Source organism: Neomonachus schauinslandi, chromosome 3 (genome assembly GCF_002201575.2).
Source record: "Neomonachus schauinslandi chromosome 3, ASM220157v2, whole genome shotgun sequence".
Taxonomy (NCBI): Eukaryota; Metazoa; Chordata; class Mammalia; order Carnivora; family Phocidae; genus Neomonachus; species Neomonachus schauinslandi.
The window spans coordinates 17,916,448-17,928,297 of NC_058405.1; the positions used below are offsets into that span (position 1 = coordinate 17,916,448).

The 11,850-nt window shown below is 35.6% G+C and overlaps 1 protein-coding gene across 1 annotated transcript in view; it reads right to left on the reverse strand.

The window, feature by feature from the left end:
- Positions 1–11,850, reverse strand: part of GPC5 (glypican 5) — a 729,885-nt gene that overhangs the window by 35,372 nt on the left and 682,663 nt on the right. The window contains exon 8 of the mRNA XM_021696018.1: positions 7,380–7,534. Coding sequence (XP_021551693.1) covers positions 7,380–7,534 — 155 coding nt within the window. The remainder of the gene's footprint in view (positions 1–7,379; positions 7,535–11,850) is intronic.

The window sequence follows — 11,850 nt, forward strand, 5'->3', positions numbered from 1 at the left end:
AGAAATAAGCCAAACATATGGCAACAGGTCTGTTTATAAAGTACAGAGCTTGAGGGACCTAGGAGTAAGTACTTTATTGACACCTGAGAAGTCTAAAGGGTAGAGGACTGTACAACAGAAATATAATGCAAACCACTATGTAATTTAAAATTTCCCATAGTCAAATGTAGTCAGTTTTTTAAAAAAAAAATTAAAAAAACAGGTGAAATGTTCTAAAAATGTGTTTTCTTTTTACCCAATATATTAAAAATATTGCCATTTTAACATGTAATAATTATCAATGAGGTATTTTATATTATTTTTCCATCGGAAGTTTATACAATCTGATGTGTATTTTACACCTGTAGACTTTCTCAATTTAGACTAGCTACATTTGAGGTGCTCAATAGGATACGGCTAGTGATTGCTATTTTGGACAACAGAGGGTTAGATTAAATAGAAGCTTCTTCAATCTGCCTAGAAAAGGTAAAATGGGCTGACTGGAAACTGAGTGCACTTCCAACAATGATGAACAAAAACATGTGTTTTCCAAAATTAGATGTGGACCCTACAGAAAGGAGGTTTGGAGTCTTCCTATAAAGGGATCCCATGCAAGAGATCTTGCTTACACTTGGAGAGAGTAGGATATCTGATCAGAAGCCAAGACAACCATATGTAGTCTGCAGAAAGGAAGCACTGCTTAGGTCAGGGGAGAAGGAAAGCTGCTTTTGGGAATGTTTGGGAATTTCCAGGGAGGGCAAAAGGTCTCTATGCAAAGGAATTCTGTAGTACTGGGAGACACTGTCCCCAGCTGATAACCTATCACTGATCTACTTTCTGCTCCAACTCGGAAAGAGCCAGAATGTTTGCAAGGGAGTGGAAGACAAGGTGGATGGAAAAAAAAGAGAAGCTGACTTTACTCTCTTATCCCACCCCAGGCTTCCAAGTTTGGGTCAGCCTCATGCAGGGAGAGGGAGAAGCTTACACAGGATGAGAGTTTAAGTTTTGATTACCAAACTGGCCAGGAGTTACTGCTTATTAGGCTGGACTAGAATTTAAGATCAAAATAAAATACAACTTGCTTATTTTCTAAATGTGTCTGGAAAGGTTATGGTGAAAAACATGTTCACAAAGTGAGTTTAATAAGTAGTGAGAACAAAGTTGATATTTGCCTACACTCTGCCAATGCCACTCTGTTCAATAAACCAATTTTACCTACATTAAAATTGTAATAAAAACAAAATACACTCATATGTAACATAAAACAAACATTAACACATTAACTACTTTTCCCAGGAATGTACATTTTAGCTTGAAATTATATTTTCTTCTGCCATCTTTGCTTCAATGATGAGTACCCTGAGGGCACAAAAGTAAATGTTAAAATGTTTACCATTTGCAATTATGGATGATAATCATGATTTTCTTAATACGGGGAACCCCCCAAAATTATATGACTATATTATTAATTAAAAATATACATTAAGTAGAACACTGGCATTACCTCTAATCTTAAACTTTTGTGTTCACTTAAATCAATTCATTATGCTCATCAGATGACTTTATAAGTAAATATTAACATTGAATTTAGTAATTCAATTTATATTAATAAAACATTTATTTTTCAGTTTAAGAATTGGGGTTACTCTTTATTGTTTAAAAACAATGGATTCTATTTTGAACATTCTTTTGAAAATCACTGACCTAATTTTTAGACAAATGCAGTAAGTTTTACAATTTGGCTGCATCTGGGCAACACCTACATTCTTGGCTGAGTTATATTCTTCCATTGCCTTCAAAGTATGTATAGAACCATTACAATATAAATATAAGGAAGTTACACTTAAGGTAAACCTTTCCTAATTAATTATATAGCATACTTCAAAATGATCATTTTTGAATTTCCCTATTCTTTTGGATTATTCATCCCCTGAACCTTTCTGCAACAGAATGCCTGAAATGTTAAATGACTACGAAGAAAAAAGCCTATTTCTCAACCCAGTTCTCGACACTCAGATTCTTCACAAGCACGAATTTCTCTTGATAACTGTAATTCTACCCCTTGATTCTCAGTACAAATCTACCCCAAATATTCACTGTTCCCCAAGTATTCTATGTAAGCTCTTATTGCACATCATGCTTAAGGTAGGATAACATCTTTCTATTTTAATTTAATCCATTGACTCTATATGACCCATTTCAAGTTCATTTTCATCATTTTGCCTTCCTCTATATTCACATAACACAATTTTACATTTTGGAGAAACAAGGGGATACAAATATAAAGCATCAAGCTTTGGAATGAATCAGGGAATCTGACCTCCTACCTCTGCTAAGTCATCTATTTGTTGTATTTTCCTGGATAAGTAATTCTTAGGGTTCATAAAAATAAAAAAGGTCTACCTTTAAAATCCTGGTAATATACATTTTCTCATCATTTACATAAGCTACACATATGAATTTTACACATTAATACTTTAAAAAGTTACTCCAGCAAAACTGCACTATTATAAGAAAAAATCTTTTGTAGCGCTCAGCATAGCACATAGCAATGATCCATGTATTCAAAAACATTAATTATCTAGCACATCAAGAGGGAAATTGTATTTATTTATTGTTTGCTTGATTGAATTCATTCATTAGTCAGACTTTCCCCAAACACAAAATACTTTCTAAGAATAAATTAAAAGCTGTGGTACTTGGTCTAAGTTTAGTTTACTCAGTAACAAGAAATTATGTGCTGTGGTTCTTATTATTAACACTTATTTTTAAAGTTCATTTCAGTTGTATCTTGTCACTACTTCTAATTTTTTTTTCCCTCTAACCAGGATTACTTAGTAAAACTTTAAAAGCTAATTAGTTATTGTGAACTATTAGCACAGAGTAGAACCACACAGCCAGGCTATCTGTAGCAAGCAGAGATGAACTGTTTTTGACAAGTGATGTTCAGATAGGTCTGGAGTTTAATAAAACAATTCATACACAGCTTTAGTAGCTGAAGGAAGATAGTAATTTACATGTACTTTTTTTTCTCATTATAAAAGAAATACCTGTTCATTGTGAACAATTAGAAAGTAGAGATAAGAAAATTAAAATCATTTGTAATCATAATACCTAAAAGATAACCACTGGTAATATTTCATGAATTTACTTCTGTTCTTTGTATAAATACACACACACACACAAAGAGAAAATTAGACTCAAATTATTGATGCAATGGCTTTACTTTTTTTTTAGTTTTACTAATTATTATTTTCCCATGTCTTAAAATACAATTTTATAGTGTAGTTAATTCCCTGTGCTACAACCTAACAGTTGAAGATGAGACCAAAAAACAGCCAATTTAGTTGTTAGTATTAATCAAAAGAGATTTAACCTTGCTGCAAAGATCAGGTTTACTGTGGGGCGTTCTCAACCAAACCTCTTGTTTTCATACATAAGCAGGGTGCCCTGAGTCACCACGTGGAGAAAAGCCAACAGCTAATTATGAAGACTTGCCTTGGACACTGAAAAATAAGCTCTAAGACAGGATATACATTTGGGCATATTAATTAGAGCAGTTTAGGTGACCTCAACTGAAAGAATGTGGAATCAGTAAAACCCTGGCTTATGATTCAAATCTAAGGCCATACTTAACATTTGTTTCTCCACACTAAAAACTGTAATAAAATATATGGATAGAATTTTGTTTAAATTTAGTCTTGTAATATCTTTCCCCATCTAAAATTTAGCCAATTCACTTATACTTTTCCATTTTCCCTTTAAGGTTTCCAACTTTAACATTTGTTTGTTTAATCTATACACATATTAATTTGCTATAAAAATTCAATCTTCCCAAAGGCCAGAATAAAAAGTACTATGATCACATTAATCATCAGAGTCAAATCTTTAAGAGCATATAATCAATCTGAAGAAAAGAATTCTAGGCTCTGAATATTTTTCTCTTGGATATGAGATTTGTCAACATTACCTGATGGTAGGAAAAATCTACTTGAGCCAAAGATGAGCCAAACTCATTTGGAAACAGTTCCAATAGAAAACCAAGGTATTATCCCTTTTTCCTTTTTTTTTTTATCATTTTTTTTAAATGATGGATCATACGTAGATGCTTTTCTTTTTCTCCAGAGCTAGATTAGATAAATCTTGGCCCCAAAATGCCCAATCTGTCTCATTTTACTTCTAGAGAAACTATTAATTACTCAATATATAAGGATAAAAAGACGTTAATCAACAAGTGTAGTCATTTAACTAGAATACATTTTGGGCTTAATGTAAAGTTCAAGTAGTCTGTGGTAGAACACTTTCTTAAAGACAGAATAAATTAGTTTGTTTAAAAGAAAACTTGAAATTTTTACACTAGTAGCAGTACAGACCCAAAATGCAAATTAGCTCATATTAGTTCAGGAATTAGCAACTGTTGATATACAGTATTAACACGTTTCTTTTTTTTTTTTTAAAGATTTTATTTATTTATTTGACAGAGAGAGAGCGCGAGAGAGGGAACACAAGCAGGGGGAGTGGAAGAGGGAGAAGCAGACTCCCCGCTGAGCAGGGAGCCTGATGCGGGGCTCGATCCCAGGACCCTGGGATCATGACCTGAGCCGAAGGCAGAAGCTTAACGACTGAGCCACCCAGGCGCCCCCAGTATTAACACATTTCAAAGACTACTTGACATATATATAATGCACATATATATATAAGAGAATACTATGTATTCACTATAAATTACCAATACTATATATCACAAACTACTATATTACCAGTATTCATGTATATATATGTTATGTATATGTGTCCGTGTGTGTATGTGGTGTGTGTGTGTGTGTGTATATATACACACATATATATAATGTATTGAACTTGTGGTCCACAATTTCTATATATAATATACAAATACATGTAATAAATTGTAGGCCACAAGTTCAACCACTAATAGGTAAATTAAAGGGGCAAATACCTCCAGTTTAATATGCAATCTCAATGGAAGGCTATGAACAACTTTTTAAATAAAGAAAACTCTTTCCACAACTGCTGACATGCTTTTCAGGATTTTTGTTTGACTACTGCCAGTTTGAATCCCTAGACTGGAATAAATGCAGAGCCATCTGTTCTGACGCGGCTGTTGCAACAGTTTTAGGCTCAGTGAAGCAGTTGTTTCTATTACCCTTAGTACTCATGATAGGCTTCACTTTGTTCCTACCGAAAAAAAACTGAGCCGAACTTGGATCACAAATATAATTAGGTTATGATCTTGGTAAAAATTCTCTGTGCTGCAATAGTTTAACCCTCTCAGCTCCAGGCCTCCAAAAAATGTTCATCAGTGGCTTGAACTTCCGTGGGCCATTCCCAACCCTTCCCCCCTCATTAGCAAAATGAGAAAAATGAAGGGGGGAGCTATGGTGTTTTGAAGCAAATGTTTGTTGAGCCTTGTAATTCACTGAAACTAAACAGTGCTGTGGACTTGGATGTTGTGATGAATCTTTTCAAGGGAGTAGAGTATAAACCAGGAGGCTGAGTTCAGGGCTGTGTTCAGAGCTGTCATGTGGAGCTCATGAAAAGAACAGGAGAGGGCGCCTGGGTGGCTCAGTTGGTTAAGCGACTGCCTTCGGCTCAGGTCATGATCCTGGAGTCCCTGGATCGAGTCCCGCATCGGGCTCCCTGCTCAGCGAGGAGCCTGCTTCTCCCTCTGACCCTCCCCGCTCTCATGCTCTCTCTATCTCATTCTCTCTCTCAAATAAATAAATAAAATCTTTAAAAAAAAAAAAACATTTAAAAAAAAAAAAAAAGAACAGGAGAAAGACAGTGTGAAGTAAAAGTGATTTTGCTGGCAAATGTGGATGCTTCTGCCCTGCAAGAGATCATTTTGATCAAAGACTGTGCATATCTGCTCTAAATAAATTAATGGTAATTTGAGTAAGTCTCCATAAAATGTAATGGTGGAGACCAGAACGTGCTAGCAGCTCATTCTGTTATTAGCACCAGGCAAGAGGTTTTACAGGATGACAGTATAAAAAGGGTAGAACAAAATAGCTTTAATAAGCTAAGATTTAAGGAATTAATGAAATTATAAGAATATAAACATTATATAAAGGTAACATGTTTGAAGTTTGGCTTTCCATTAAGATTAGCTAATCATTTGAAATGACAAACCAAATGAGATGGGGTATGCTAAAATACCACTGAAGATACAAACCACATATTTTAAGGCATGATCATGATAGGTGCCAAAGCTCAGCAGGGAGGATGAAAACCAGGTAAGAAGAGGGTGCTCAGGTTGGCAGAGGCAATGCTGACTTAAAAGTCTAGAAACAAGTAAAGATAGAAGCTTGAGATGCCAGACAAAAGCCAGGAGTCTGTAAGCCAGGACATTAACTGAGAAGGAAAACAAGCTGGTCATATGAGGTATTCGAAATCCAAAGAAGACCGAGCAATCAAAACAGTGATGGAGGTCTCAAGAGATGGAGGTTGCACCTTACTAGTTTAACACTGTGGCCAAAATGGCTGGATGAGGCAGAGTCTGGAATCATCGGTAGTTAATAACTGATGAAGAACTGATGATCAGACATAAATGGATGTAGAATTGAGCAACCTGCTTCTAGATATAAAACATGAACTAGTGCATAACTAGGTCTCCAGTAAAGGTGAAGTGGAGATATAATCATGCGTGGTAGGTAGTATGTGGGGGATCAGTAACCTAGGGCTGAGATGAGGCTGTGGAGAGAGGGGCTCTGGGCATTTGGGAGGGAGGCTGGAAAGATGGGGGCTAGAATGGGGGAGCCTGGGGAGGTGGGGGTGAGACAGAGAAAAATGGAAAGACTCAGAGGTCCAAAAGTCAGTGAGCCAAGGGAAAATCAGAATCCACAGTCCAGGTGTCTTGGGTAAAACTTCTCATTAAAAAAAAAAAAAAATGAGTGTTAGTTATTGGTTGCTAAAAGCTATAGAGCAGTTAAAGCAGTACCCCCTCGGTCAGTGATGAAGCTGAGTCTTACCTAAGATGGGGAACTGGCTGCCTGGTGGTTAGAGCATAAATACAATGAAAAGAACATCTATTATTTCTCGTCTTTATCTAGGTCTCAGTATCTGGAGAGATGAATGTTACAGGGTGATGAATATTGCAGGGTGACACGAAGCTGTCTTGAGACAGGACAACCAGATCATGAATGTTATGCACTTTATCCACAGAGAGTCTCTGCATGAAATGGAGGTTCTTAGTGTGGCACCCAGAACAACAGGATTAACATATCTGGGCAGTGATTGAAAACGCAGTCATTGGTCCCACCCCAGACTGACGGATTCAGAAATTCTGGGAGTGTAGCCCAGCAATCTGACTTGTAACAAGATCTCCAGGGGATGCTGGCCCATGTTGAATTCTGAGAACCACTGTCTTTCTGGAAACTAACCTTAGCAATAGATAAAGAGCAAACTCTGTAATTAATGGTAAAGCTTTTGTCTGACCCGAAAAAGTAGGAACTAGCACTTCCGAGGTACAATATCTCAGATTCTACAACATGAAGAGACACAGTTTTGAGAAGAACTGTGAGATTGGTAACGGAATCTACAGAGATAAGAGTTCTCAAGAGTCTTTAAAGACGTAAATGTGCCTGGTTGCAAAGAGACTTGTTTGCTTTGCTTTGGGGAATATTACATGTTTGCAAGTGCATAGTTATGTTGCACACTTGCTAATATAAAAAGATTTCTAATGAGAATTCCTTACAGTGTTACAGTCAATAAAGAATATGATAGGTTAAAGAGTTTCTCTGAATTAAAAAAAAAACTAAAAGTGTATTTTGCAAAAGTACTAAGCACACAAGCCCCATCTAGTGGCCTCTCTGCCAAGAGTTCAGGGAAGGTTTCTAAAAGGGGGCAAGGCAATTATAGAATGAGAAAGATACATGCAGCTTAATTCTTAGATACCTGAACTACAGCATGTAAGCATTATAGTTCTGTCTTGTCCTCTTCTGCAAACATTCCTCAAGTTTTTTAGAACCACTCCTAAATTTCACAACTATCTAGAATCAGAAAAGGGGGAAATATTTATTGAATTCCATTTATGTGTCAAGTCTTCTGTTAGCTGCTTTTATATATTTATAGATGCAGGATATGGTATAGATAGAGATGACAGATACATAGGCAGATATAGACATAGACGTATAGGGGGCCATTAAATGTAGAAACACTAATATTACAACATATAATAAAATAAAATGGTCTATGAAAGAAAAAAAAAAACTCAGAGGAGGACCTTTTTTAAAGTTACTCAGCGTGCTATTCCTATCATACTCTGTGCTTAAGTCTGCTATAGCATTTTCCATTCTATGGCATTGCTATTTGTTTTGTTTTGTTTTTACCTAGTAGTTTAAGCTCTTTGAGGAATAGAAACTTTTTTTTTTTACTATGCTGTTTTATTCTTGTATTTATCAAGTGTAGTGCTCAAGCAAGTAATCAATAATTGTTAAATAAATAAATGCATGAAGGGATAAATGTATGAATTAAGTAACAGATGAGTTACTTAAATCTTGTTTTTATAAAAAAAATGCTCTAAAAAAATCTTGTTTTTATATTTCGTGTTTTATTTTTTAAAGATTTATTTATTTATTTGAGGGGGGAGGGGCAGAAAGAGAGAGTATCCTGAAGCAGACTTCCCGCCTAGTGTGGAGTCTGATGTGGGGCTGGATCCTAGGACCCCGAGATCATGAACTGAGTTGAAATCAAGAGTCAGCTGCTTAACCGACTGAGCCACCCAGGTGCCCCTCATATTTCGCATTTCATACATATACACACAAATAGGTATTACTTTCATCACAGTGAAACTGAATCTTATCAGCAAGTATGAGAGCATCCAGAGATATTGTGTTCTGCCTTCTCCAAATATTTATTGACTGAAAATAAAAGTGATTATTGACTCATTAAGGATTTAGTAAGGGAAAATGATTATTTGTACAACTAATTATGATATAATATAGAATGTGAGAAGTGGCACACAAGACATGACTTTTTGCTCATTGCATTTTAGCAGAAGAAATGACTTGTAGTTGAAGGCAAAACGGTAGACTTTCCTAAACAGATTCCTTGTACTTCAGTACAATTCTGTAAGAAATTAGGATGGGAGGGTATTTCACTAAGAGGAAGAACTTGTGTAAAGGATTTGTTTGGACTTTAGCCAGCACTTCCTAGTGCTCTCCTGACACATTGTACATGAACAAAAGCAACATGGCAACACAGTCTGGAAAGGAGGCGGGGTCAAAGTAGCACAGAGACTGAGGCTTTTACTTCCTACAAGTCCCACAATCAATGGATCTAAGCAAAAACAAAAGTAGCCAACAAAACAAATGTAACAATAACCCTGGTGATAGAGGCAGATCTAGATTTCTAACATGAATTATCCTGTTTTGAAAATATCTACTAATTCTCGAATTAAATAGGGGTTTAACTGAACTCATATTCAGTTCACAGATCACAGTATATAGGCAACAGAGGATTTTTCTTTCAGATCAGCTTTCCATACCTGTTCCATCAATAACCGAGAATTAATCTTAACCAAAATAATCCTTGCTGGTTAAACAGATTACAAGTAATTAGAACGAAAATAATGCTGCTTCAACCACTAATGTGTTTCCATTTTTATGAATACATACAGTTAAATGTAAATAATTGCTTAAATTCCCCTTTTTAAAAAAAGAAAACTCAAAAAAAAAAAAAGAAAACCCTAGAACTATAGTTTTTTAATAAAGTATAGAGAGAAAAGGGCAAAAATGGATCTTAATTGCTTTGGTGTTATTTAATAACTTAGCATTATACTGCTGAAAGTGGAAAAATTAGTTTCAGATTTCATGTTGTGCATTTTAGGTTTCAATGGAACTAAAATACCATTGAGCAAACCTTTTCAAAAACATATAGGCTAGTATCTCTTTTAAGTAATGTGAAGAGCCATCTCTTTGTAAAAGGCTCCTTCTTTCTCAGAAAATATTTTCAAGGTGACATGTCAGTTAAATGAAAGAAGCATTAGACGAACAAGGGAAACATAAAAATTATTATGACTATAAAACATATGAAAAATTTCACATCTACTAAGAGACATCCTCCCTTTTTTTACCACCTTATTTCTCCCCCTAGTCAAAATTGATTCTACTTCTCAGATCTCCCAAACATGAATTTAAAGTTTCAGCTAAGAGTCAATTCAAAGGTTATGTTTTGTTTGCTATTTTCAATCCTGTGAACCATCCCCTGGTTTTACAAACCTTTTAAAATTTTTCATTTCAGAACTTATACCCTAATGATTCCTATATGGCTGTGATTTCCATATTCTCCTTTAGGGTCATTTTCTCCATATACATTAGCATGATCACACAACTTGACTGGATCCCACTACTTTAAATTGGAAATTCAGTTCTTCTTCCAAATTCACACACAAGCACTTCCCTTCTCATAAGTCCGTCCTTCTATCCATCCATCCATCCATCCATCCATCTACCCATCTATCCATTCTTCCATTCACTGAGGAATATTTTTAAGTATTGCCATGTATCTAAGAGCTGGCAATACTACATGTTAACTAGAAATACACAGATTTTATTATCTATTATAGGTAAAAATAAGTGAACTGCCATTTTAAATCGTGTTAATAGGTCCTATGGTGTTGGGAAGCTTTGGGAGCAGATGGGTGTAGAAACCCAAAACTGGCGGCTCAAGACAGGTCCCTTGAAAAATTGAGTGAATTATGGTATTAGCCATTAAGATAGAGGGCAGGTTTCATGGTGGGGGTAATAGAGAAAGAGTTCAGTTATGGATGTGTTGAATTATCTATGTTTGAATTTCAGAAGAAATCATAGGGTTGGAAATGTAAAGGTGTCAATTACCCACCCATCAAAGAGGATAATATCACTCAGAAAAAACACAAAATGAAAAAGTTAGAAGATCTAATAGGAACCCCAAACAGTAACTAAATTAAAGGGCCAAAGGAAAACATATTTCAAAAAAGTGAAGACTGACCTTGACAATTCTGGGGAGTGGACAAATGAAACAAAATTGAGCGGAGACTACAGGAGGACAGTGACTTTAGTAACACCTATTCAGTCGAGAAGGGAAAAATGGATTGAGAGGCAAACTATGTTAGGAACAGTAATCTCTGAATATAGACAACTATTTCAAGAGTCTGGTTGTGACAGGACAGAACTATAAAAGGCAGTTGAGGTGATTATGGGTTTAGGAAGGTGAATGTGGGTATATATGTCTACATATCTATAGATAGATATGTATGTAAGCAATGCATTTACTATTTTTTAATAGAAGAAGCTTGAAAACAATCAACATTCTTTAAGGGTAGGATCTATCAGAAGGGGAGTTTGAATATACAGGAAAAAATGGATATAATCTATAAAGCAAGGTCTCTGAGAATGCAGTTGGGAGACTATACAGTACACGAAAGTGGTCCTAGATTAAGAAAGAGGAAGAAAAAGAGTAGGAATGGAGTAAGGTATAAATATTGTGTGGAACAAATCTGAGGAAGTTCCCGTCTGATGGGATAATAGAGAATCAGTGTCATGGTAAAAGATTTGAGAAGAATGACACATGTATGCAGTAGCTTCTCCATAGTTACTGCATGAGGGCCAACTGACTTGGGAAGGGATCATAAAAGCAATTTGCCATTATTATAATATGGCTCCATGCCTGAGTGGCTCAGTCACTTAAGCATTCAACTGTTGATTTCTGCTCAGGTTATGACCTCAGGGTCCTGAGATGGAGCCCTGCATTAGGCTCAGCGGAGAGACTGCTTCTTTCCTTCTCCCTCTCCCTCTGCCTCTCTCCCTGCTTGTGCTGTCTCTCAAATAAATAAATAAATAAATAAATAAATAAATAAATAAATAAATAAAT